We start from the raw sequence: 27807 nt of genomic DNA, 5'->3' as shown, positions 1-27807 counted from the left end.
CTGAATCCTTTTTCAATAGAAAAAATTCTTCACTACCTGAATCTGAATCTGAGGATAGGTCAGATTGAGATACAATAGCTGATGATTGAGACATGTCATCTGAATGATGATGATGATGATGGCTTCTTTCCTTCTTACTGCCAGAAGTAGACGCCAAATTCTGCATATTTTCTCTGAACCAGGAAAAAAATTTTTTTGCTTCTTCTGCTAACGGGTCCTGTGGGGTACAATCCAAACAGATATTGGATGTCGCTTCTGGAGATAAAGGCTGTAGACAAGTGATGCATAGCTTAGATCTTGCGGGCTGCGGATCAGGCGTGCGTAACTTCTCTGCACAGATATCACAGATGTCATCATGTAAATCATCAGGAAGCGGCAATCTACAACCTGCACAAACACGGTGCTTTGTCTTTTTGTGGCTCTTCCGGCTCGACATCTAAGAAAAAAATAAATGTATTAGATGCAAAAATATAGAGCATAAGGGAGGCAGACAGAGCAGCAGTACCCTATGGTAATACCTTCAGAGACTCAGAACTCGGCTGCCCCGCACAGCAGGAATGTGCACACAGCTTCTGAGTCTCTAAATAGGCACCAGAGTTTGAAATTGCCGCCCAAAACACGCCCCCAACGTGATGACGTCACAGGACCTGGACGCAGCACAGGAGAGGAATGTGGCTAGAGATAAGGGAACTGAGTGCGCGTGTCTAAACAAACAGAGACCGCAGCGCATAGAGAAATTAACCCTTCCTGAACTTACCCAGGGTAACACCATCAGACCAGAGCCAGGCATCGCCGGCAGACAGCCTAATACTTACCCGGCTGCAAACGTCTGTACACCGGGAATCAGGTCAGCCAGGCAAACGCACTGGACACAGACCGGCGACCTGCTACAGGTATTACCAGGCAAACGCACTGGTAGGCAACAGCCACAATACACTATAACAGGTCTGGGCTAGGAAACCACTAGCCAGACCGACGGAGCCTGAACAACGCAAGGCTCGAGTCCTTTCCAGGTGGGCAGCAAGGTGAGACAATCACCTGCTAGAGTAAGGACTAGAAAAAACACAATGGATGCAGTGCCTTGGCGTGTTATATAGAGTACCTAGGGTATTGTCAATTGTGTTAATTGTTAATTGTTTGATTGTTAGATTTTTCTAGGTGGGCGGTCCTATGATAGAGTGACTGGGACGGGAAATATCCCTTCTGTGCTGCTGTAGGACGAAGAAGAAAACTACTATAATACTGCTCCTATGTACAAGAATATAACTACTATAATACTGCTCCTATGTACAAGAATATAACTACTATAATACTGCCTCCTATGTACAAGAATATAACTACTATAATACTGCTCCTATGTACAAGAATATAACTGCTATAATACTGCTCCTGTGTACAAGAATATAACTACTATAATACTGCCCCTATGTACAAGAATATAACTACTATAATACTGCTCCTATGTACAAGAATATAACTACTATAATACTGCTCCTATGTACAAGAATATAACTACTATAATACTGCCTCTTATATACAAGAATATAACTACTATAATACTGCTCCTATGCACAAGAATATAACTACTATAATACTGCTCCTATGTACAAGAATATAACTACTATAATACTGCCTCCTATGTACAAGAATATAACTACTATAATACTGCTCCTATGCACAAGAATATAACTACTATAATACTGCCTCCTATGTACAAGAATATAACTACTATAATACTGCTCCTAGGTACAAGAATATAACTACTATAATACTGCCTCCTAGGTACAAGAATATAACTACTATAATACTGCCTCCTATGTACAAGAATATAACTACTATAATACTGCTCCTATGTACAAGAATATAACTACTATAATACTGCCTCCTATGTACAAGAATATAACTACTATAATACTGCCTCCTATGTACAAGAATATAACTACTATAATACTTCTCCTATGTACAAGAATATAACTACTATAATACTGCCTCCTATGTACAAGAATATAACTACTATAATACTGCTCCTATGTACAAGAATATAACTACTATAATACTGCTCATATGTACAAGAATATAACTACTATAATACTGCCTCCTATGTACAAGAATATAACTACTATAATACTGCTCCTATGTACAAGAATATAACTACTATAATACTGCTCCTATGTACAAGAATATAACTACTATAATACTGCTCCTATGTACAAGAATATAACTACTATAATACTGCTCCTATGTACAAGAATATAACTGCTATAATACTGCTCCTATGTACAATAATATAACTACTATAATACTGCTCCTATGTACAAGAATATAACTACTATAATACTGCTCCTATGTACAAGAATATAACTACTATAATACTGCTCCTATGTACAAGAATATAACTACTATAATACTGCTCCTATGTACAAGAATATAACTGCTATAATACTGCTCCTATGTACAAGAATATAACTACTATAATACTGCTCCTATGTACAAGAATATAACTACTATAATACTGCTCCTATGTACAAGAATATAACTGCTATAATACTGCTCCTATGTACAAGAATATAACTACTATAATACTGCTCCTATGTACAAGAATATAACTACTATAATACTGCTCCTATGTACAAGAATATAACTACTATAATACTGCTCCTATGTACAAGAATATAACTACTATAATACTGCTCCTATGTACAAGAATATAACTACTATAATACTGCTCCTATGTACAAGAATATAACTACTATAATACTGCCTCCTATGTACAAGAATATAACTACTATAATACTGCTCCTATGTACAAGAATATAACTGCTATAATACTGCTCCTATGTACAAGAATATAACTACTATAATACTGCTCCTATGTACAAGAATATAACTGCTATAATACTGCTCCTGTGTACAAGAATATAACTACTATAATACTGCCCCTATGTACAAGAACATAACTACTATAATACTGCTCCTATGTACAAGAATATAACTACTATAATACTGCTCCTATGTACAAGAATATAACTACTATAATACTGCCTCTTATATACAAGAATATAACTACTATAATACTGCTCCTATGCACAAGAATATAACTACTATAATACTGCTCCTATGTACAAGAATATAACTACTATAATACTGCCTCCTATGTACAAGAATATAACTACTATAATACTGCTCCTATGCACAAGAATATAACTACTATAATACTGCTCCTATGTACAAGAATATAACTACTATAATACTGCCTCTTATATACAAGAATATAACTACTATAATACTGCTCCTATGCACAAGAATATAACTACTATAATACTGCTCCTATGTACAAGAATATAACTACTATAATACTGCCTCTTATATACAAGAATATAACTACTATAATACTGCTCCTATGCACAAGAATATAACTACTATAATACTGCCTCCTATGTACAAGAATATAACTACTATAATACTGCTCCTATGTACAAGAATATAACTACTATAATACTGCTCCTATGTACAAGAATATAACTACTATAATACTGCCTCCTAATGTACAAGAATATAACTACTATAATACTGCTCCTATGTACAAGAATATAACTACTATAATACTGCTCCTATGTACAAGAATATAACTACTATAATACTGCTCCTATGTACAAGAATATAACTACTATAATACTGCTCCTATGCACAAGAATATAACTACTATAATACAGCCTCCTATGTACAAGTATATAACTACTATAATACTGCCTCCTATGTACAATAATATAACTACTATAATACTGCTCCTATGTACAGGAATATAACTACTATAATACTGCCTCCTATGTACAAGAATATAACTACTATAATACTGCTCCTATGTACAAGTATATAACTACTATAATACTGCCTCCTATGTACAAGAATATAACTACTATAATACTGCTCCTATGTACAAGAATATAACTACTATAATACTGCTTCTATGTACAAGAATATAACTACTATAATACTGTCTCCTACTGTCCCGAGTAAAGGGGCTGAAGATTTATGTCAATGCAAGATTTTAGATTTTCCTTTACAGTAAATTAGTAAAGATTTTGAACATACTGTTCTCACTTTCTCATTATGGGGGACTGAGGGCAGAATGATGGGGGGGGGGGGGGGGGGGGGGGAAGACACTCAAGAGCCAAGATAACAAAATGTGAAATGAAAGGGTCTGAAGACGTTCTTCATGAGTTGTAATACTCCTCTCTATGTAGAAGTATACATCTACTATATCACTGCTCTTATGGTCTCTCACCATTCCTGCCTCCTCTATGGAAATGTTATCTCCTGGGGTTGGTCACAGGTCATAGTCCTCTCTGGATCTGTCCTCTATCATCTCTAGGGTCTCTGGTACCTGACAGTCCTCCCCTCCCCCACCACCTCATCCATCACTATGGATGGAGCCTGCTGTTCCCTCCTGGTCCTCCATCCCAGCATTCCTGGTACTGCTCACCTCTCACCTCTGGTCAACAAGCAGAATAGGAAGGAATCATCAGATACATCTTACTAACCAGGAACATTCTGGTTGTCGCTGGTGAATAAAGTTGATTATAATCAAGGATGGAAGCATGGGGGTGCAAATCTATGACATCAGTGCTCCTACTGCAGGTGAGCCCACACACTGCGCAAGCGGTCAGTCTACGGTGGAAATATCATGCTGGGTGAATATGTATTGATATATACATTTCACATTGAAGTCAATGAGAGAAATATCTGTATACAGTGAGCCCCCCTAGTGGCGGTTGTATAAATCTGTATACAGTGAGTGCCCCCTAGTGGTGGCTGTATAAATCTGTATGCAGTGAGCTCCCCCTAGTGGTGGCTGTATAATCTGTATGCAGTGAGCTCCCCCTAGTGGTGACTGTATAAATCTGTATGCAGTGATCCCCCAGGAGTGGTGACTGTATAATCTGTATGTAGTGATCTCCCTCTAGTGGTGGCTTTATAAATCTGTATGCAGTGAGCTCCCCCTAGTGGCGACTGTATAAATCTGTATGCAGTGAGCTCCCCCTAGTGGCGACTGTATAAATCTGTATGTAGTGAGCCCCCAGGAGTGGCGACTGTATAAATCTGCAAACTCTCTGATCCATGATGGTACCATTAGAATGATACATGTTATAGGGAGGATGGGAGTTATACTTTACCATCTCTGAGCTGGAGCATGCACTCAGCGTACATGCTGGGCTGGGGACGTGGAGCCAGGATTATAGATCTTGCACTCAGTGTATACAGTGCCTTCAAAAAGTATTCATACCCCTCGAACGTTTCCACGTTACACCCACAAACTTCAATGTATTTTATTGGGGTTTTATGTGATCGACCAACACAAAGTACAAGTATGTGTGAAACTCGAAAAATTTGAATATCGTGCATTACTGCAATTCCTTTTAATTTTCATTAGGCCACATGCACACGACGTTGTTTTTTGCGGTATGCATATAGCGGATCCGTGTTCCTGTTTTTTTTTACATCCACATCCGTTCCGTTTGTCCACAAATTTTGTAGGTTGTGTTTCCGTGTGTCTTCAGCGGTCCGCCCAAAAACCTGAAGGCTGTAATTCTTGAAATTTAATTTATATTTCCCAGCAACCATCCACAAAAAAAAAAAAAAAAGGATGCGAATGACATACGGATGGCTTCCGTTGGCCATCCGGATTTTTTGGCGGACCTATTGACTTCAATGCGTCTGCAAAACTTTTATTGCGGAGAAGAATAGGACATGCAATACTTTTTTTGCGGACGGGAAACACGGACAGCAGACGCGGAAAAGAAATGGTTGACTACACCGCAATTTTAATGGCTACATAGAAATGCATGGGTAACCATCCGATCAGCCCAAAAAAACCGGAACGGACGCAGAGAAAAACAACTGTTGTGTGCATGTAGCCTTACTGAAATAAATGGACTTTTGCACGATATTCAAATTTTTCGAGTTTCACTTGTATCTGTGACGTGAGAAGATAATGATACGTGGTTTTCAAAATTTTTAATAAATACAAATGTAGAAAGTGCAGCGTGCCTATGTATTCAGGCCCCTGAGTCAGTACTTTGTAGGACCACCTTTTGCTGCAATTACAGCTGCAAGTCTTTTGGGAGATGCATCTACCAGCTTTGCACATCTAGAGCCTGACTTTTTTGCCCATTATTCTTTGGAGAATAGGTCTCGCTCAGTCCGATTGGATTGAGGGCGTCTGTGAACGGCAATGTCCACGTCTTGCCCCAAATTCTCACTGGGATTTTGATCTGGTCTTTGACTGGACTATTCTCATAATTATGCTTTAATCTAAACCATCCCATTGTAGCTCTGGCTGGATGTTTAGGGTCGTTGTCCTACTGGAAGGTGAACCTCTGCCCAAGTCTTTTGCAGCTTCCTCCAGGATTTCTCTGAATTTAGATCCATCAACTCTGACCAGCTTCCCTGTCCCTGCTGAGGAAAAGCCTCATCACGGCACGATGCTGCCACCACCATGTTTCACAGTGGGGATGGTGAGTTCAGGGTGATGTGCAGTGTTACTTCCATTTAGTCTAAAAAGTTCACCTTTAGTCTCATCTCACCAGAGCACCTTCTTCCATATGTTTGCTGTGTCCCCTACATGGCTTGTGGCAATCTTCAAACGGGACTTCTTATGGCTTGCTTTCAAAAATGTCTTTCTTCTTGCCACTCTTGCATAAAGGCCAGATTTGTGGAGTACACGACTAATAGTTGTCCTGTGGACAGATTCTCTCACCTGAGCTGTGGATCTCCAGCTCCTCCAGAGTGACCATGGGCCTCTTGGCTGCTTCTCTAATTAGTACTCTCCTTGCCTGGGTTGTCAGTTTAGGTGAACGGCCATGTCTTGGTAGGTTTGCAGTTGTGCCCAGATTCCTTCCATGTTCGGATTATGGATTGAACAGTGCTCCATGATATTCTTTTTTTTTTATAACTTAAACCTGCTTTACACTTCACAACTTTATCCCTGACCTGTCTGGTGTGTTCCTTGGTTTTCATGATGCTGTTTTAGCACTAACGTTCTCTAACAAATGTCTGAGGCCTTCACAAACAGCTGAAGTTATACTAGGAATAAATTACACACAGGTAGACTCTATTTACTAATCAGGTGACTTCTGAGGGCAACTGGTCACACTGGATTTTATTTAGGGGTATCACAGTATAGGGGACTGAATATAAATGCACGCCACACTTTCTAGATTGTTAAGTAGTAAACATTTTGAAAACCTTGTATCATTTTCTTTTCGCTTCACACAGAGGCCTCATTCACACATACATGGATTTTCACGGACCACGGTCCTTTTTATACCCGGCCTACTATCCTGCTGAGTTCACTGCGTCATTGGTCGCACTCAGCAGGATGGGTTTTCAGGGACCGTGGTCTGTGAAAATCCACGTATGTGTGAATGAGGCCGTACTTGTTCTTTGTGTTGGTCTCTCACATAAAATCCCAATAAAATACATTTAAGTTTCTGTGTGTAATGTGACAAAATTTGGAAAAGTTCAAGGGGTATGAATACTTTATCAAGGCACTGTATTCTAGGTTTGGAGATGTAGAGTGCGGACCTAAGAGCTTGCACTCAGCGTACATACTGAGTTGGAGGATGTGGAGTCTAGACCACAGAGCTTGCACTTAGTGTATATGCCTGGGTTGGGGGATGTGGAGTCCTGGCATTCCTGAGACCTTATGCAGAATATTAGGGGAGTGAAGCTGGTGCATTCTTAGATAAGGGGGTGGGGGTGGGGATGGGAAGGGGTCTGGAAATAAGGTCCTGTTATGAAGATTAGGAGAACACACAAAGAGAAGGTCCATGCCCCGATCAGACGTGATGGGAGAAGATACCTCTACTCTGCCACCACCATATACGCCTGCACCCCCAGTACCCCGGGAGCCCTTGGACTGCTGGGCATGTGCCGTGCTGATCACTGCCCACAACCTGTTGGTGGGAGCCGCCAATCTGGGGATCTTCATCGTGATGTGCGGAGGAGCTCTGGTGCCATCTGCTGTCATGCTTCTCTATGGGTTCCTGTGCCACCCGCGGGTCAGTACCATGATATGTCTTCTCTTATTCTGTCATTGTCTCCCTTTAGCATGTTGGGTTTGTGGTCAGAGACCTCCCATCCACGGATGGTGGAAGAACTTGTCCATGGAACCTCACAGCAGAGACATCCTGAGACTTGTACTTTCACTGACAGTGGAGGGCCATGTGGTACCTGAAAGCCTTCTTAGAAGTCCTGGACCTGGTGCCTCTGTATGGACGCGATCCGTAGAAGGTTCTATACTCCTCATTGTATCCAGGGATTGTCAGTATGGCCAGTCAGCAGATGATGGGAGTTACAGCACTTTTTGGTCACTGCTGTTCCATTTCTTGCTGATACATTTTTCCACTACTCTTTCCAGTTTTGGAAAGTGGGTGGCAATGTTGGACGTTGTCCTGGCGAGGTGGTTAAAATCAGATATATTTTCTGAGACCTCGATGTCACTCCAGAGAAAGTGCAGAAATTAGAGGAACCTCTCAGCATATAAGGTCTCATTCACATGTCTGTATCCGTGGTGCCATTTGTGAAGATGTCCATGTAGAATCTGTGTTTGGTCCGTGTGTCCTCCGTCTTCCACAGAGCACTGCTAGGCTAAAAAAGTTTTCCCAGAGCATCTCCTAGCAACGATCCATAAAAAAACACGGACCAAAGAGGGATGGCATCACGTACCCACAGACTATAACATGGGTGAGGGATCCGTAATCACAGGGCATGCTCCTGTGATGTCACCACCGACCCATGGGACGTGGAAAACCAATGATGTGTGAATGCACACATTAAAGTCAATGGATGTGAGAGCAGTCTGTGGAGAACATGGACAACACACGTGTGTGACTCACTAACATGTGAAAGAGGCCTGACTGATCAAACACTGGGTGACATTGGGTGGATTTGGTGCAAATTAGGGCAATGCAGAAAACCGACAGGGATTTATAAATGACCCCTATATTTCATGAGCTTTCCATGCAGCAGACTGGCACTGAGCAGAAGCAGATGCATAGCTCTGCAGATAGTATCACACAGGATAGGATTAGATACACAGCTCAGCAGTCAGTATCACACAGGATAGGATTAGATACACAGCTCAGCAGATAGTATCACACAGGATAGGATTAGATACACAGCTCAGCAGACAGTATCACACAGGACAGGATTAGATACACAGCTCAGCAGACAGTATCACACAGGATAGGATTAGATACACAGCTCTGCAGACAGTATCACACAGGATAGGATTAGATACACAGCTCAGCAGACAGTATCACACAGGATAGGATTAGATACACGGCTCAGCAGACAGTATCACACAGGATAGGATTAGATACACGGCTCAGCAGATAGTATCACACAGGATGGGATTAGATACACAGCTCAGCAGACAGTATCACACAGGATAGGATTAGATACACAGCTCTACAGATAGTATCACACAGGATAGGATTAGATACACAGCTCTGCAGACAGTATCACACAGGATAGGATTAGATACACAGCTCAGCAGTCAGTATCACACAGGATAGGATTAGATACACAGCTCAGCAGACAGTATCATACAGTAAAAGATTAGATACACAGCACAGCAGACAGTATCACACAGGATAGTATTAGATACACAGCTCAGCAGACAGTATCACACAGGATAGGATTAGATACACGGCTCAGCAGACAGTATCACACAGGATAGGATTAGATACACAGCTCAGCAGACAGTATCATACAGTATAAGATTAGATACACAGCTCAGCAGACAGTATCACACAGGATAGGATTAGATACACAGCTCAGCAGACAGTATCACACAGGATAGGATTAGATACACAGCTCTGCAGACAGTATCACACAGGATAGGATTAGATACACAGCTCTGCAGACAGTATCACACATGATAGGATTAGATACACATCTCAGCAGACAGTATCACACAGGATAGGATTAGATACACAGCTCAGCAGACAGTATCACACATGATAGGATTAGATACACAGCTCTACAGATAGTATCACACATGATAGGATTAGATACACAGTTCAGCAGATAGTATCACACAGGAGAGGATTAGATACACAGCTCAGCAGACAGTATCACACAGGATAGGATTAGATACACAGCTCAGCAGACAGTATCACACAGGATAGGATTAGATACACAGCTCAGCAGACAGTATCACACAGGATAAGATTAGATACACAGCTCAGCAGACAGTATCACACAGTGCAGGATTAGATACACAGCTCAGCAGACAGTATCACACAGGATAGGATTAGATACACAGCTCAGCAGATAGTATCACACAGGGTAGGATTAGATACACGGCTCAGCAGACAGTATCACACATGATAGGATTAGATACACGGCTCAGCAGACAGTATCACACAGGGTAGGATTAGATACATAGATCAGCAGACAGTATCACACATGATAGGATTAGATACACAGCTCAGCAGACAGTATCACACAGGGTAGGATTAGATACACGGCTCAGCAGACAGTATCACACAGGATAGGATTAGATACACAGCTCAGTAGATAGTATCACACAGGATAGGATTAGATACACGGCTCAGCAGACGGTATCACACAGGATAGGATTAGATACACAGCTCAGCAGACAGTATCACACAGGATAGGATTAGATACACAGCGCAGCAGACAGTATCACACAGGATAGGATTAGATACACAGCTCAGCAGACAGTATCACACAGGATAGGATTAGATACACGGCCCAGCAGACAGTATCACACAGGATAGGATTAGATACACAGCTCAGCAGACAGTATCACACAGGATAGGATTAGATACACGGCCCAGCAGACAGTATCACACAGTACAGGATTAGATACAGGCCTGTGTATATATGGTCTCCATACCATTGCTGTACACAGCCTCCCTCGCACATTCCTCAGCTGGTATCAGTCTCTCGGTACCACCACCCGCCTGTTTACATTATTAACCCTCTCGGTACCACCACCCGCCTGTTTACATTATTAACCCTCTCGGTACCACCACCCGCCTGTTAACCCTTTTCTCTTCTTGGTTTCCAGTTCCGCAAGCCTAAAGAGACGCTGTGCCCGGCGATGCTGACCCCGGCCGCCTGCGTGTCTCTGCTGGTCTTCGGGGTCCTGTTGGTCTTGCCCTTCCTGATCCTTGGATTGGCCGGTTACGCTCGGATCGTACGCTGCTTCCAGCTCAGCTCCTGCTTCCTGCCCTACAGCCGCGCCATGTATCAGGGAACCCCACCCCAAAGACCCTCGGCCAACGAGAGCCCCAAGGATGGCAAGGCCTGGGTATGAGGAGGCCCGGGGCCACAGAGACTATACCACACCACTGACCCCACCGTTTATAAGGACGACCGCGCCGTACTGTGATTACCTCAAGGACATGAGCCTAGAGGTGGCCCTGACGGTGCAGAAACATGGCTGCCACTGCTTGCTGGGACTAGTAGTTTCATTATGGCGGGTGGGGGGCTCCTCCGTTATTTCTGGGGCATCGTGATGTAATCTCAGGTTTTACATATCATGTTAGATATCTTCATTGTAAATACAAACTGTTGCTGAACTACAACTCCCAGCATGCATGAGGCTTGTGGACGTCATGCTGAGAGGTTTAGTTTCACAACAGCTAAGGGCACACAATTACATATGTGAGGACTTATGCACCAATCACAGCTAGAGCTGCACTCACACTTCTGCTCCTCCCCATGCTCTGTCTATAGCAGACACAATGCAGTGCAACGGAGTAGAGTGCATGACCTCCCCGTTATACTGAGAGGGGTGGGACTGTCAGCACTGCGCAGGCAGCTTCGGAGGTGACCGGAGTATAAGACTCATCATTAGAGATGGTTTCAGGTTATGAAATTCATTCACGCTTCGTTTACTGGTAAAAGGTGAGTTGCGTTATGGATTCTGTTACCACGGACCGTAACGCAATTCTGCTTCTACCACCAAACGAAGCGAGAACGGATTTTAAAATAAGACATTCGCTGATCTGTACTTCTCATGGATTGCGCTCACTGTTATGCGGTGGGGCAGTGTCAGGCGGGGATCAGCCATTCCACGGTCATGAGGCTCCAGCCTAAGGCCTCACGCACACGGCCGTTCCGTGCATTGGGGGATCGAATTTGCGGTCCTCAATGCACGGGCGACATCTGTGCGGCGGCCGGATCGAGACCCATTCAACTTGATTCGTCAGTACCTTAAAAAAAATGGAGCATGTAAAAAAAAAATTGCGGTGCGGAGGCACGGACAGAAACATCACAGAAGCACTCCGTAGCGCTTCCGTGCCTCCAATCCAAGTGAATGGGTCCGCATCCGTGATGAGGGAAACACGCGGCTGGTGCCCGGGCAACGGCCGTGTGCATGAGGCCTAAAGGGGACGACAGTGGGATCTGCACAATGTCCACATTATCCCATGTGAATCATGTACTGCCGCAATGTGCAAAATAAAAGATTTGTTCCCACTGTATGGCGGTTTTATTGGGGCACTTCACTGTATGGCGGTATTATTGGGGCACTATGTGATAGTATTAATTCCTATAGAAACATAGAATGTGTCGGCAGATAAGAACCATTTGGCCCATCTAGTCTGCCCAACATACTGAATACTATGGATAGCCCCTGGCCCTATCTTATATGAAGGATGGCCTTATGCCTATCCCCTGCATGCTTAAACTCCTCCACTGTATGTGCAGCTACCACTTCTGCAGGAAGGCTATTCCATGCACCCACTACTCTCTCAGTAAAGTAATACTTCCTGATATTACTGTTAACCTTTGCCCCTCTAATTTAAGACTATGTCCTCCTGTAGCAGTTTTTCTTCTTTTAGATATTCTCTCCTCCTTTACCTTGTTGATTCCCTTTATGTATTTAGCAGTTTCTATCATATCCCCTCTGTCTCGTCTTTCTTCCAAGCTATACATGTTAAGGTCCTTTAATCTTTCCTGGTAAGTTTTATCCTGCAATCCATGTACCAGTTTAGTAGCTCTTCTCTGAACTCTCTCCAAAGTATCAATATCCTTCTGGAGATATGGTCTCCAGTACTGAGCACAATACTCCAGATGAGGTCTCACTAGTGCTCTGTAGAGCGGCACTAGTATTAACCCCTTTTGAGATGTAAGTGAGCAGCGCTCTGAAGCGCTGCTCTGAACAGTGCCCGGCGCATGCGCATTAAGCAGAGGTTGCAGCGGCCTCTAAGACGCAGACTGTCTGTACGCAGGCGCGGTGTGACCCCAGCCGGGCGCATGAGCTGAAGATTAGACGGTGGATTGAATTGGGCATGCGCAGGATCTTGAGTCAGGGAGAGTAGTAGCCGCCGCCCAGCGAAGTGAATATTGATGAGCTGGGCGGGGCTTCAGAACGGCAGTTGGGAGCGGCTGGCTGGGCGCAAGTGGAGATGAAACGCCGCCCCTTGGGCAGATTGGAGACGAGTCAAGCAGGTTATAAAACTTTAGTTTTCTGTATTTATAAGGTGGTCGGGGGGGATACTTAGATGATTGTAATACACTTTTTAAGACCTGTACTGTCATATATATATACCTAAATATGCTTATTGGGCCTGTCAGTGTCCCTTTAAGTATGGTTTCCATTAATTTCCCCACTATTGATGTCAGGCTTACTGGCCTATAGTTGCCCGATTCCTCCCTACTACCTTTCTTGTGAATGGGCACAACATTTGCTAATTTCCAATCTTCTGGGACGACTCCTGTTGCCAGTGATTGGTTAAATAAATCTGTTAATGGTTTTGCTAGTTCACCGCTGAGCTCTTTTAATAGCTTTGGGTGCATCCCATCAGGCCCCTGTGACTTATTTGCATTCATTTTAGACAGCTGACTTAGAACCTCTTCCTCTGTAAAGACACATGCATCAAAAGATTCATTAGTCTTCTTTCCTAACTGAGGTCCTTCTCCTTCATTTTCCTTTGTAAAAACTGAGCAGAAGTATTCATTGAGGCAGTCAGCTAGTTCTTCATCTTCTTCCATATACAGTCAGGTCCATAAATATTGGGCCATCGACACAATTCTAACATTTCTGGCTCTATACACCACCACAATGGATTTGAAATGAAACAAACTAGATGTGCTTTACCTGCAGACTGTCAGCTTTACCTGCAGACTGTCAGCTTTACCTGCAGACTGTCAGCTTTAGGGTATTGACATCCAAATCAGGTGAGCGGTGCAGGAATTACAACAGTTTGCATCTGTGCCTCCCACTTGTTAAGGGACCAAAAGTAATGGGACAGAATAATAATCATAAATCACACTATTACTTTTTAATACTTGGTTGCAAATCCTTTGCAGTCAATTACAGCCTGAAGTCTGGAACGCATAGACATCACCAGACGCTGGGTTTCATCCCTGGTGATGCTCTGCCCGGCCTCTACTGCAACTGTCTTCAGTTCCTGCTTGTTCTTGGGGCATTTTCCCTTCAGTTTTGTCTTCAGCAAGCGAAATGCTCAATCGGATTCAGGTCGGGGATTGACTCGGCCATTGCAGAACATTCCACTTCTTTCCCTTAAAAACTCTTTGGTTGCTTTTGCAGTATGCTTCGGGTCATTGTCCATCTGCCCTGTGAAGCGCCGTCCAATGAGTTCTGAAGCATTTGGCTGAATATGAGCAGATAATATTGCCCGAAACACTTCAGAATTCATCCTGCTGTTTCTGTCAGCAGTCACATCATCAATAAATACAAGAGAAGCAGTTCCATTGGCAGCCCTACATGCCCACGCCATGACACTACCACCACCATGCTTCACTGAAGAGGTGGTATGCTTAGGATCATGAGCAGTTCCTTTCCTTCTCCATACTCTTCTCTTCCCATCACTCTGGTACAAGTTGATCTTGGTCTCATCTGTCCATAGGATGTTGTTCCAGAACTGTGAAGGCTTTTTTAGATGTCGTTTGGCAAACTCTAATCTGGTCTTCCTGTTTTTGAGGCTCACCAATGGTTTACATCTTGTGGTGAACCCTCTGTATTCACTCTGGTGAAGTCTTCTCTTGATTGCTGACTTTGACACACATACACCTACCTCCTGGAGAGTGTTCTTGATCTAGCCAACTGTTGTGAAGGGTGTTTTCTTCACCAGGGAAAGAATTCTTCGGTCATCCACCACAGTTGTTTTCCGTGGCCTTCCGGGTCTTTTGGTGCTGCTGAGCTCACCGGTGCGTTCCTTCTTTTTAAGAATGTTCCAAACTGTTGTTTTGGCCATGCCCAATGTTTTTGCTATCTCTCTGATGGGTTTGTTGTGTTTTTCAGCCCAATGATGGCTTCACTGATGGTGACAGCTCTTTGGATCTCATCTTGAGAGTTGACAACAACAGATTCCAAATGCAAATAGCAAACAGCAGACTGGAAATGAGCTCTGGACCTTTTATCTGCTCATTGTAATTGGGATAATGAGGGAATAACACACACCTGGCCATGGAACAGCCGAGAAGCCAATTGTCCCATTACTTTTGGTCCCTTAACAAGTGGGAGGCACATATGCAAACTATTGTAATTCCTGCACCGTCCACCTGATTTGGATGTAAATGCCCTCAAATTACAGCTGACCGTCTGCAGGTAAAGCACATCTTGTTTGTTTCATTCCAAATCCATTGTGGTGGTGTATAGAGCCAGAAATGTTAGAATTGAGTTGATGTCCCAATATTTATGAACCTTCCATATACCTTCCTTTTGTTTTTAATTTGGTAATTCCTTGTTTTAGTTTCCTTTTTTCATTTATGTATCTGAAGAATGCCTTCTCGCCTTTTTTCCCTGACTGAGCTAATGTCTCTTCTGCCTGTGCTTTAGAAGCTCTTATAAATTGTTTGGCCTCTCTCTGTCTAATCCAGGGTTTCTCACCTCCGGTCTTCGGGACCCACCTACCAGTCTGGATTTGAGACTATCCCACAGAATGAATACCTGTGGTAAGTCCTGATGCATTGACACTAATTATATCACCTGCTCAATACTAAGGAAATCCTGAAAACATGACTGGTAGGTGGGTCCCGAGGACCGGATTTGAGAAACCCTGGCCTAATCTTAGGCCCCTTTCACACGGGCGAGTATTCCGCGCGGGTGCGATGCGTGCGGTGAACATATTGCACCCGCACTGAATCCTGACCCATTCATTTCTATGGGGCTGTGCACATGAGCGGTGATTTTCACGCATCACTTGTGCGTTGAGTGAAAATCGCAGCATGCTCTATATTGTGCGATTTTCACGCGACGCAGGCCCCATAGAAGTGAATGGGGTTGCGTGAAAATCGCATAGCATCCGCACGCAAGTGCGGATGCGGTGCGATTTTCACGCATGGGTTCTAGGTGACAGTCTATTCACTGTATTATTTTCCCTTATAACATGGTTATAAGGGAAAATAATAGCATTCTGAATACAGAATGCATAGTATAATAGTGCTGGAAGGGTTAAAAAATAAAAGTTAACTCACCTTCTACTCTTGATCGCGTAGTTCCCGGTCTCTTCTTTACTAGCTGTGGGCTAAAGGACCTGTGGTGATGTCAGATCACATGCTCCATCACCACAGTGATGGACCATGTGATTGGAGCATGTGATCTGACGTCACCACAGGTAATTTAGCCCACAGCTCATTCAAGAAGTAAAGAGACCGGGAACTACGCGATCAAGAGAAGAAGGTGAGTTAACTTTTTTTTAAATGTATTTTTAACCCCTCCAGCACTATTATACTCTGCATTCTGTATTCAGAATGCTATTATTTTCCCTTATAACCATGTTATAAGGGAAAATAATACAATCTTCAGAACATCAATACCAAGCCCGAACTTCTGTGAAGCGAATTCTGGCATAAATTTGCTATTAAAAAAATGGCGGTAAAAATAATTTAATTATAGAAAAGTGAATGTACACAGAGCTATACACAGGCGTGGGGGAGAGGTGGAGCCTCCCGGTGCCGCCATCTTGAGTCACAGGTACTGGGGGGAAGTGACGCTCTCCAGCTCCACCTGTATGGACACGATGTGGTGACCGGGGACCATGGCCAGGCCCAGGACGCGCGGCTCTCGCACAGGGAACGAGTCTGCAGGGGAAGGAGGGAGAGGGTTAATGGGTGGAGCTTGGCACTTCTATCAAGGCCACCGCCATCTTAAAAGGGGCTCACCTGAGGGTCGGAGGAACTCCTGCGCGGAGCCCAGGATGACGTTGCAGTCTCGGTCGGTGCACAGGAAGCAGCCGATGAGCGAGCGGCCGTCCGTCATCTCAATGCGCATGTTCCGGTTCAGCAGAGACTCCAGCTTCTGCCGGGCGCCGTCACCCGCCTCCACGTCCGAGTCCTGGGGGCAAAAACAGGCGACGTCACTGGGACACACAGGCTCATAACATTACCCGGCACCCAGCTCTCCCACAGTCCTGACTGACAAGTCCATGCGGGGAGGCAGCAGAAGACGGTGGAGGGCAACATAAGTGAGGCTCTGTAACCCGTCAGAGGCTGGGAAAGCTGGGTGCCACAGCCTCCATATTGGATACCACCCAGCTTTCCCATGCTCCTGACTGACACGACTTCCATACTGTCTACCACCTAGCTTTCCCATGCTCCTGACTGGCACAGCCTCCATTTTGGATACCACCCAGCTTCCCCTGCTCCTGACTGGCACAGCTGACATGGCCTCCATATTGGATACCACCCAGCTTTCCCATGCTCCTGACTGGCACAGCTGACACAACCTCCATTTTGGATGCCACCTAGCTTTCCCATTCCCCCGACTGGCACAGCTGACACGGCCTCTATATTGGATACCACCCAGCTTTCCCTGCTCCTGACTGGCACAGCTGACACAACCTCCATTTTGGATGCCACCTAGCTTTCCCATTCCCCTGACTGGCACAGCTGACACGGCCTCTATATTGGATACCAACTAGCTTTCCCTGCTTCTGACTGGCACTGCTGACACGGCCTCCATATTGGATATCACGTAGCTTTCCCATTCCTCTGACTGGCACAGCCTCCATTTCGGATACCACGTAGCTTTCCCTGCTCCTGACTGGCACAGCTGACACTGCCTCTATATTAGATACCACCTAGCTTTCCCTGCTCCTGACTGGCACAGCTGACATAGCCTCCATATTGGATACCACCCAGCTTTCTCATGCTCCTGACTGGCACAGCTGACACGGCCTCTATATTAGATACCACCTAGCTTTCCCATTCCCCTGACTGGCACAGCCGACATGGCCTCCATAATGGATACCACCCAGCTTTCCCATGCTCCTGACTGGACCAGCTGACATGTCCTCCATATTGGTTACCACGTAGCTTTCCCATTCCTCTGACTGGCACAACTGACACTGCCTCTATATTGGATACCACGTAGCTTTCCCATTCCTCTGACTGGCACAGCTGACACGGCCTCCATATTGGATACCACCCAGCTTTCCCATTCCCCTGACTGGCACAGCCTCCATATTGGATACCACCCAGCTTTCCCATTCCTCTGACTGGCACAGCCTCCATATTGGATACCACCCAGCTTTCCCATGCTCCTGACTGGCACAGCTGACACGGCCTCTATATTGGGTATCACCCAGCTTTCTATACCTGCCTTCTACAATCAGCCTTGACATTCGGGATCCTGGGAAAGCTGGATCTTAATAAGACGTAATGAAGAGCGGCCATTGTCACCCAGCTTTCCTGGATGAGAACCCTGACACCTACACGTTCAGGCGGAGCTGTCACTCTGAGGTCGGGGTCACCCAGCTTTCCCGGGGTCCTGAGAGTCGCCGTCTCATACATAACTAGCGGGGTGTGTCATTCAGGGGTCAGGGAGAGCTGGGTGCCGCCAGCACAAGGGCCATCACCCAGCTCCTCCAAAGTCCTGATCGGCAGCGCTCCTGTACTCCTCACAGCTGACATTCTGGGACCCGGGAGAGCTGGGTGACAGCCCCTGTGCGAGGGTACGTGGCGGCCATATTGGTTGTCACCCAGCTTTCCCAGGAAACGGCTCGCCATGTTGAGCCCCTCCCGAGTACACTCCTCTGTATGCCTCTGAAGGGGGCATGAGGCACTGCTCTACCTCACACCGCAGCCATGACACTCACCCCGGCCGGAGGGCTGCAGCCATTCTCCTCCAGTACAGCGGCCATAACTCCTCCGCACAGGCTGACGGGGAAGAAAGAAAAGACTACATCTCCCAACATGCTTTACAGGAAGGTAGGAAGGAAATGATGTAGTTAATGTGAGACCAGAACAGGAAATTACGTCAGAGCAGCGGCTGGAACGCGGAAACGTAGAAAGAGGACTAATAACGGAAGTGACGTTGGGAGACGCCGGATGTGACCATGGGAGCGTCCCGTTGCCGGGGTAACGCCAGAAAGCAGCTAAGTGTCAGGCATGAGTCCCGCCAGAGCGTCGTATTATACACCCCGGGAGGTCTCCCGGCACTGCACGATCAACGACCTGTGGGTGTCCTTCCTGGGCCGGGTCTACGACCTCACCGCCCTAGCCAAGGAGCACCGAGGTGACCGGAGACCCCTGTCTTCTCCTGTCTGCTGCTCTCCCCCGTCTTCCTTCCTGTGCCCTTATGTTATAATCCCCAACCGCTCTCTGCTCCCCTTCTGTTCCACCTGGCCTCTCCTCTCCCTGTGCCTCTCCTCTCCCCACCGTCTCCCCGCGTTTCCATGTCGCATCTCCTCAGCCCTCCGCGTCGTCTCTCCTCGCCCATCCTCTCCCTATTGCCCCTCTTCCAGTCCTTTCTCCTTCCCCCCTCCATCTTCTTCTCCCCCCCGTTGACTCTCTTCCCCCCCGTTGACTCTCTTCCCCCCCGTTGACTCTCTTCCCCCCGTTGACTCTCTTCCCCCCGTTGACTCTCTTCCCCCCGTTGACTCTCTTCCCCCCCGTTGACTCTCTTCCCCCCGTTGACTCTCTTCCCCCCGTTGACTCTCTTCCCCCCGTTGACTCTCTTCCCCCCGTTGACTCTCTTCCCCCCGTTGACTCTCTTCCCCCCGTTGACTCTCTTCCCCCCGTTGACTCTCTTCCCCCCGTTGACTCTCTTCCCCCCGTTGACTCTCTTCCCCCCCCGTTGACTCTCTTCCCCCCCCCGTTGACTCTCTTCCCCCCCCCGTTGACTCTCTTCCCCCCCGTTGACTCTCTTCCCCCCGTTGACTCTCTTCCCCCCCCGTTGACTCTCTTTCCCCCCCCGTTGACTCTCTTCCCCCCCGTTGACTCTCTTCCCCCCGTTGACTCTCTTCCCCCCGTTGACTCTCTTCCCCCGTTGACTCTCTTCCCCCCGTTGACTCTCTTCCCCCCGTGACTCTCTTCCCCCCGTTGACTCTCTTCCCCCCGTTGACTCTCTTCCCCCCGTTGACTCTCTTCCCCCCCCCGTTGACTCTCTTCCCCCCCCCCCGTTGACTCTCTTCCCCCCCCGTTGACTCTCTTCCCCCCCCGTTGACTCTCTTCCCCCCCCCGTTGACTCTCTTCCCCCCCCCGTTGACTCTCTTCCCCCCCCCGTTGACTCTCTTCCCCCCCGTTGACTCTCTTCCCCCCCCCGTTGACTCTCTTCCCCCCCCCCGTTGACTCTCTTTCCCCCCCCGTTGACTCTCTTCCCCCCCCGTTGACTCTCTTCCCCCCCCGTTGACTCTCTTCCCCCCCCCGTTGACTCTCTTCCCCCCCCCGTTGACTCTCTTCCCCCCCCCCGTTGACTCTCTTCTTCTCCCCCCCCGTTGACTCTCTTCTTCTCCCCCCCCGTTGACTCTCTTCTTCCTCCCCCCCCGTTGACTCTCTTCTTCCCCCCCCCCCGTTGACTCTCTTCTTCTCCCCCCCCCGTTGACTCTCTCTTCTCCCCCCCCCGTTGACTCTCTTCTTCTCCCCCCCCGTTGACTCTCTTCTTCTCCCCCCCCCCCGTTGACTCTCTTCTTCTCCCCCCCCCCGTTGACTCTCTTCTTCTCTCCCCCCCCCCGTTGACTCTCTTCTTCCTCCCCCCCCCCGTTGACTCTCTTCTCTCTCCCCCCCCCCGTTGACTCTCTTCTTCTCCCCCCCCCCCGTTGACTCTCTTCTTCTCCCCCCCCCCCCGTTGACTCTCTTCTTCTCCCCCCCCGTTGACTCTCGTCTTCTCCCCCCCCCCGTTGACTCTCTTCTTCTCCCCCCCCCCCCGTTGACTCTCTTCTTCTCCCCCCCCCCCCGTTGACTCTCTTCTTCTCTCCCCCCCCCCCCGTTGACTCTCTTCTTCTCCCCCCCCCCGTTGACTCCCTTCTTCTCCCCCCCCGTTGGACTCCCCCCCCCCCCCCGTTGACTCTCTTCTTCTCTCCCCCCCCCGTTGACTCTCTTCTTCTCCCCCCCCCCCGTTGACTCTCTTCTTCTCCCCCCCCCCCCCCCCCGTTGACTCTCTTCTTCTCCCCCCCCCCCCCGTTGACTCTCTTCTTCTCCCCCCCCCCCCCGTTGACTCTCTTCTTCTCCCCCCCCCCCCCCCCCGTTGACTCTCTTCTTCTCCCCCCCCCCCCCGTTGACTCTCTTCTTCTCCCCCCCCCCCGTTGACTCTCTTCTTCTCCCCCCCCCGTTGACTCCCTCTTCTCCCCCCCCCCCCGTTGACTCTCTTCTTCTCCCCCCCCCCCCCCCCCCCGTTGACTCCCTCTTCTTCTCCCCAGTCCCCTCCATCACCTCTGCTGTTCTTGGGCCCCTAAATTAGATGGGTACTTATAGGGCCTCTGTCACCCCACTAGTCTTTTTTTGGGGGCTAATTATAATCCCTATACTGCGATATATCAATCTATATAATGCTCTTACTCATTTTGGTTCAGTAGTTAATTTAAAAAACTGACTTTTATAATATGCTAATTACCTGCTCGTCCTCTGGCTGGCCCTGTCTGCATTCAAAATCTGGCGCCTACGCCGTACCGGTCTTCTGTCGGCGCAGGCGTACTGAGAGAAAGACGCTCGCTCGGCCGCTCCTTCCTAGTGCGCCTGCGCCGGGTGTAGATATGACGTCATCGGCGCAGGCGCATTGAGGATGGAGCGTCCTCCTCTCAGTGCGCCTGCGCCGACTGAAGACCGGTACGGCGCAGGCGCCAGATTTTGAACGCAGACAGGGCCAGCCGGAGGAGGAGAGCGCTCGCTGGCCATGTCAATCAACAGGAGGAGGGGGCGTCTTTATGAAAGCAGGATGCGGCGGCTACCAGCAAGTAACCCCCTACTTGCTGGTAGAGAGGTAATTTACATATTATAAAAGTGTGTTTTTTTAATTAACTACTGAACCAAAATGAGTAAGAGCCTTATATATATATATATATATCGCAGTATAGGGATTGTAATTAGCAAATAAAAAGACTTTAGTGGGTGACAGAGGCCCTTTATGTGGAGGACGTTCCTCGGGGACTGTTCACACTGATTCCTGCCTTGTCTTCTGTCAGGTGACATTTTACTGAAGCCGATCATCGAGGCGGCAGGAAAAGACATCAGTCACTGGTTCAGTGTGAAGACTGGAGAGGTAAGTGTCCATCACTGCCTAGAGCGGGGGCCCTGGGAATAGTCGGGGCCCCTACAGGTTACGTCAGGAAATGGGTAAACTTTCTAATATACTTTGAGTAAATGAAACACAAACGCTCTGCTTGTTGTCAGCGAATGAGAACATTCTAGTTTGCATTCAGAAGCTCCAAATATGCACGCCTTGTCCAGCACACAGCTGAGGGTTTGTTACAGTCGTACCCAGTCTGTAAAATCCTCTATGAGCTGACCACATTATCGGCACAGATCTCTCTCCTGGGCCGTTTGTTACAGTGTATCAGCGCAGCTCTCAGCCTCGGGTCTAGACGCACACAGGGGTGTTCTTACTTCGTGCAGGTGTAGCAAACCCTCAGCTGTGAGGAGTATTCGCTGTAGGAAGAGGTTTCAGTGCCTGGCTATCAGGCCATGATGGGAGTTGTAGTTTTGCAGGAGCTGACTAGCTTCAGGTTGGAGATGGCTGTAATCTAATGGTCAGCACATGGGAATATTCTTGTGTAGTTGTGGTCACGGTCATTTACATGTATTTATGGAAGACCCCTTTAAGGTTATGACCGACTACCAGCAGAATATTATCCACGAGGCAGATCTGGTGCAGACTATAAGCCATCTGCAGTTATGAACAAGGCAATTAATGGCCGTCATTTACGGAAAGTGTGAGTGATCGCCCACCAGGGGGAGCCCACAGCATACAGATTTACCATTGAGCTCCCCGATAATTGTTATAGGCGGAAAGGATTGTGACACAACACACAGTCCTGGGGGGACAGGGGACGACCACCGCTACCCCCTTGTCCTGATCCGTCATGATGCATTACTTACTATAAATGTCTCCTCCTTTCATTCATCTCCACAGATTAAGACCCACATAGACCCACAAACTGGCTGCTTGAAATACTACACACCTCAGGGACGTTTTCTTCACGTGCCGCCCTCCTTCCCCTGTTCAGATTGGGACACTGATTTTGGACGCCCCTGGTGGCGAGACCCCTCTTATGAGGTCGGCATCTTGTCATCCAAAACCAGGATCCTCCGAATCATCAACACATTGACATCCCAAGAGCAAATTCTCGAGGTAAGTCAGCGATAGCAACAGTGACCCAGAAATATCTGCCCCTCCTCCTGCAGGGTGATACATATAGAAGGAGCTATGAGTCTGCCCCTCCTCCTGCAGGGTGATACATATAGAAGGGAGCTATGAGTCTGCTCCTCCTCCTGCAGGGTGATACATATAGAAGGAGCTATGAGTCTGCTCCTCCTCCTGCAGGGTGATACATATAGAAGGAGCTATGAGTCTGCTCCTCCTCCTGCAGGGTGATACATATAGAAGGAGCTATGAGTCTGCTCCTCCTCCTGCAGGGTGATACATATAGAAGGAGCTATGATTCGGCTCCTCCTCCTGCAGGGTGATACATATAGAAGGAGCTATGAGTCTGCTCCTCCTCCTGCAGGGTGATACATATAGAAGGAGCTATGAGTCTGCCCCTCCTCCTGCAGGGTGATACATATAGAAGGAGCTATGAGCCTGCTCCTCCTCCTGCAGGGTGATACATATAGAAGGAGCTATGAGTCTGCTCCTCCTCCTGCAGGGTGATACATATAGAAGGAGCTATGAGTCTGCTCCTCCTCCTGCAGGGTGATACATATAGAAGGAGCTATGAGTCTGCTCCTCCTCCTGCAGGGTGATACATATAGAAGGAGCTATGAGTCTGCCCCTCCTCCTGCAGGGTGATACATATAGAAGGAGCTATGAGTCTGCCCCTCCTCCTGCAGGGTGATACATATAGAAGGAGCTATGAGTCTGCCCCTCCTCCTGCAGGTGATACATATAGAAGGAGCTATGAGTCTGCCCCTCCTCCTGCAGGGTGATACATATAGAAGGAGCTATGAGTCTGCCCCTCCTCCTGCAGGGTGATACATATAGAAGGAGCTATGAGTCTGCCCCTCCTCCTGCAGGGTGATACATATAGAAGGAGCTATGAGTCTGCCCCTCCTCCTGCAGAGTAATACATATAGAAGGAGCTATGAGTCTGCCCCTCCTCCTGCAGGGTGATACATATAGAAGGAGCTATGAGTCTGCCCCTCCTCCTGCAGGGTGATACATATAGGAGGAGCTATGAGTCTGCCCCTCCTCCTGCAGGGTGATACATATAGAAGGAGCTATGAGTCTGCTCCTCCTCCTGCAGGGTGATACATATAGAAGGAGCTATGAGAATGCCGCTCCTCCTGCAGGGTGATACATATAGAAGGAGCTATGAGTCTGCCCCTCCTCCTGCAGGGTGATACATATAGAAGGAGCTATGAGTCTGCTCCTTCTCCTTCAGGGTGATACATATAGAAGGAGCTATGAGTCTGCTCCTCCTCCTGCAGGGTAATACATATAGAAGGAGATATGAGTCTGCCCCTCCTCCTGTAGGGTGATACATATAGAAGGAGCTATGAGTCTGCCCCTCCTCCTGTAGGGTGATACATATAAAAGGGAGCTATGAGTCTGCTCCTCCTCCTGCAGGGTGATACATACAGAAGGAGATATGAGTCTGCCCCTCCTCCTGCAGGGTGATACATATAGAAGGAGCTATGAGTCTGCCCCTCCTCCTGCAGGGTGATACATATAGAAGGAGCTATGAGTCTGCCCCTCCTCCTGCAGGGTGATACATATAGAAGGAGCTATGAGTCTGCCCCTCCTCCTGCAGGGTGATACATATAGGAGGAGCTATGAGTCTGCCGCTCCTCCTGCAGGGTGATACATATAGAAGGAGCTATGAGTCTGCCCCTCCTCCTGCAGGGTGATACATATAGAAGGAGCTATGAGTCTGCTCCTTCTCCTGCAGGGTGATACATATAGAAGGAGCTATGAGTCTGCTCCTCCTCCTGCAGGGTAATACATATAGAAGGAGATATGAGTCTGCTCCTCCTCCTGCAGGGTAATACATATAGAAGGAGATATGAGTCTGCCCCTCCTCCTGTAGGGTGATACATATAGAAGGAGCTATGAGTCTGCCCCTCCTCCTGTAGGGTGATACATATAAAAGGGAGCTATGAGTCTGCTCCTCCTCCTGCAGGGTGATACATACAGAAGGAGATATGAGTCTGCCCCTCCTCCTGTAGGGTGATACATATAGAAGGAGCTATGAGTCTGCCCCTCCTCCTGTAGGGTGATACATATAGAAGGGAGCTATGAGTCTGCTCCTCCTCCTGCAGGGTGATACATATAGAAGGAGCTATGAGTCTGCTCCTCCTCCTGCAGGGTGATACATATAGAAGGAGCTATGGGTCTGCCCCTCCTCCTGCAGGGTGATACATTAGAAGGGAGCCATGAGTCTGCTCCTCCTCCTGCAGGGTGATACATATAGAAGGAGCGATGAGTCTGCTCCTCCTCCTGCAGGGTGATACATATAGAAGGGAGCCATGAGTCTGCTCCTCCTCCTGCAGGGTGATACATATAGAAGGAGCTATGAGTCTGCTCCTCCTCCTGCAGGGTGATACATATAGAAGGAGCTATGAGTCTGCCCCTCCTCCTGCAGGGTGATAGATATAGAAGGAGCTATGAGTCTGCTCCTCCTCCTGCAGGGTGATACATATAGAAGGAGCTATGAGTCTGCTCCTCCTCCTGCAGGGTGATACATATAGAAGGCGCTATGAGTCTGCTCCTCCTCCTGCAGGGTGATACATATAGAAGAGCTATGAGTCTGCTCCTCCTCCTGCAGGGTGATACATATAGAAGGAGCTATGAGTCTGCCCCTCCTCCTGCAGGGTGATATATATAGAAGGAGCTATGAGTCTGCTCCTCCTCCTGCAGGGTGATACATATAGAAGGAGCTATGAGTCTGCCCCTCCTCCTGCAGGGTGATACATATAGAAGGAGCTATGAGTCTGCCCCTCCTCCTGCAGGGTGATACATATAGAAGGAGCTATGAGTCTGCTCCTCCTCCTGCAGGGTGATACATATAGAAGGAGCTATGAGTCTGCCCCTCCTCCTGCAGGGTGATACATATAGAAGGAGCTATAAGTCTGCCCCTCCTCCTGCAGGGTGATACATATAGAAGGAGCTATGAGTCTGCCCTCTCCTCCTGCAGGGTGATACATATAGAAGGAGCTATGAGTCTGCTCCTCCTCCTGCAGGGTGATACATATAGAAGGAGCTATGAGTCTGCCCTCTCCTCCTGCAGGGTGATACATATAGAAGGAGCTATGAGTCTGCCCCTCCTCCTGCAGGGTGATACATATAGAAGGAGCTATGAGTCTGCCCCTCCTCCTGCAGGGTGATACATATAGAAGGAGCTATGAGTCTGCCCCTCCTCCTGCAGGGTGATACATATAGAAGGAGCTATGAGTCTGCTCCTCCTCCTTTGGGGTGATGTAACCAGATGATGTTGGTATTGCAGGTGTGTTCGGAGGAGACGATATGGGAGATCCTGGCCCGGTATTTGCCGTACAACGCCCACGCTGCCAGTTACACCTGGAAATATTGTGGGGTTCCGCTGAACATGGAGCAGACGCTGGAGGAGAACGGGCTCCAGGATGAAGATGAAGAGTTTGAGGAGCTGAAGATCGATTGTGACTCTTATACGGCGAGTCTACACTTGTACTTCAATGATGATCTGACACAACTGTGAAGTGTGGGGAGGACGCCAAAAACACAGCTCCCCATGATGATGAGAGTAGTAGTGTCCATGTGATGTGCAGTAGCCAATCTATAAGTGAATCCCCCTGCCTGTAGTAACCGCTCTGGTCGGGTCACGTGCCATCTCCTCATGTGCCGAATAAAAGATGTTTTATAATACCTGGACGCGGGTGAAGGACTCTTACTCTTGGGGGGGGGGGGGGGGGGGTTCTAGGTTTGTGTAAAGGGTATGTAGACTTTTGCAACAAAAATGAAATGTTCGTTATTTTTTTTCGGATGCCTCTAAAATTAAAGAAAAAAAGATGAATCAGCCTTGCAGATAATCCCAATGATAAATGTGCCGTTTTGTGTATACAGCTCATACGCAGAGCTATGTCTCCATGGCCGGATCCTGCTGTCACGTGTTCCTCCGTATCAAATGTAGAAAAAGTAGATGAGGAATAACTGCAGCGTCTGACTACACAGAGTTTGTAGTCTGTAACCATGGAGACACCTTGGTTTGCACAGGAGCTGTATACACAAAAGCACATAATAACTTGGTGCACGCCATGTACGACACTTTTGGTGCAATTTCTGCCTGAATTGTGGCAATGCCCGCAACCTCGACTTGTTGTCTGTGAATGGAGACACTGATATTAACGTCTAGAAGCTGGAATCCTATACAGGTCTTATACTTCTCACAGCTG

General features: G+C 47.4%; 3 protein-coding genes across 3 annotated transcripts; 2 read left to right on the top strand and 1 right to left on the bottom strand.

The window, feature by feature from the left end:
• The first annotated feature begins 7847 nt into the window (after positions 1-7847).
• Positions 7848-11735, top strand: TMEM88 (transmembrane protein 88). Its single transcript, XM_044276953.1, has 2 exons — positions 7848-8060; positions 11102-11735. The coding sequence occupies exons 1-2, from the start codon at positions 7848-7850 to the stop codon at positions 11348-11350; spliced, it is 462 nt and encodes a 153-aa protein (XP_044132888.1). The 3' UTR covers positions 11351-11735.
• A 5142-nt stretch (positions 11736-16877) lies between these two features.
• Positions 16878-19238, bottom strand: NAA38 (N-alpha-acetyltransferase 38, NatC auxiliary subunit). The gene is made up of 3 exons (XM_044282892.1): positions 19104-19238; positions 17170-17341; positions 16878-17088 (listed from the first exon to the last, which is right to left on the bottom strand). Exons 1-3 carry the CDS (start codon positions 19200-19202, stop codon positions 16976-16978), a joined length of 384 nt encoding a protein of 127 aa, XP_044138827.1. The 5' UTR covers positions 19203-19238; the 3' UTR covers positions 16878-16975.
• Positions 19239-19307: 69 nt separating this feature from the next.
• On the top strand, positions 19308-27284 carry LOC122929351 (cytochrome b5 domain-containing protein 1). Its single transcript, XM_044282891.1, has 4 exons — positions 19308-19522; positions 22407-22483; positions 23354-23572; positions 26883-27284. Exons 1-4 carry the CDS (start codon positions 19396-19398, stop codon positions 27111-27113), a joined length of 654 nt encoding a protein of 217 aa, XP_044138826.1. The 5' UTR covers positions 19308-19395; the 3' UTR covers positions 27114-27284.
• The last annotated feature ends 523 nt before the right edge of the window (positions 27285-27807 follow it).

This window comes from Bufo gargarizans, chromosome 2 (genome assembly GCF_014858855.1).
Source record: "Bufo gargarizans isolate SCDJY-AF-19 chromosome 2, ASM1485885v1, whole genome shotgun sequence".
Classification (NCBI taxonomy): domain Eukaryota; kingdom Metazoa; phylum Chordata; class Amphibia; order Anura; family Bufonidae; genus Bufo; species Bufo gargarizans.
This window is presented reverse-complemented; position numbering and strand designations above follow the sequence as displayed.

What these genes read in the sequence shown, in the direction of transcription:
- TMEM88 (XM_044276953.1), top strand. Translation starts at nt 7,848, where the DNA reads ATGGGAGAAGATACCTCTACTCTGCCACCACCATATACGCCTGCACCC. An exon ending in GGTTCCTGTGCCACCCGCGG is followed by an intron (nt 8,061 to 11,101) that starts GTCAGTACCATG and finishes CTTGGTTTCCAG; the next exon opens with TTCCGCAAGCCTAAAGAGAC.
- LOC122929351 (XM_044282891.1), top strand. Translation starts at nt 19,396, where the DNA reads ATGAGTCCCGCCAGAGCGTCGTATTATACACCCCGGGAGGTCTCCCGG. An exon ending in TCAGTGTGAAGACTGGAGAG is followed by an intron (nt 22,484 to 23,353) that starts GTAAGTGTCCAT and finishes TCATCTCCACAG; the next exon opens with ATTAAGACCCACATAGACCC. An exon ending in CCCAAGAGCAAATTCTCGAG is followed by an intron (nt 23,573 to 26,882) that starts GTAAGTCAGCGA and finishes TTGGTATTGCAG; the next exon opens with GTGTGTTCGGAGGAGACGAT.
- NAA38 (XM_044282892.1), bottom strand. Translation starts at nt 19,202, where the DNA reads ATGTTGGGAGATGTAGTCTTTTCTTTCTTCCCCGTCAGCCTGTGCGGA. An exon ending in GCTGCAGCCCTCCGGCCGGG is followed by an intron (nt 17,342 to 19,103) that starts GTGAGTGTCATG and finishes TTTTGCCCCCAG; the next exon opens with GACTCGGACGTGGAGGCGGG. An exon ending in GGAGTTCCTCCGACCCTCAG is followed by an intron (nt 17,089 to 17,169) that starts GTGAGCCCCTTT and finishes CTTCCCCTGCAG; the next exon opens with ACTCGTTCCCTGTGCGAGAG.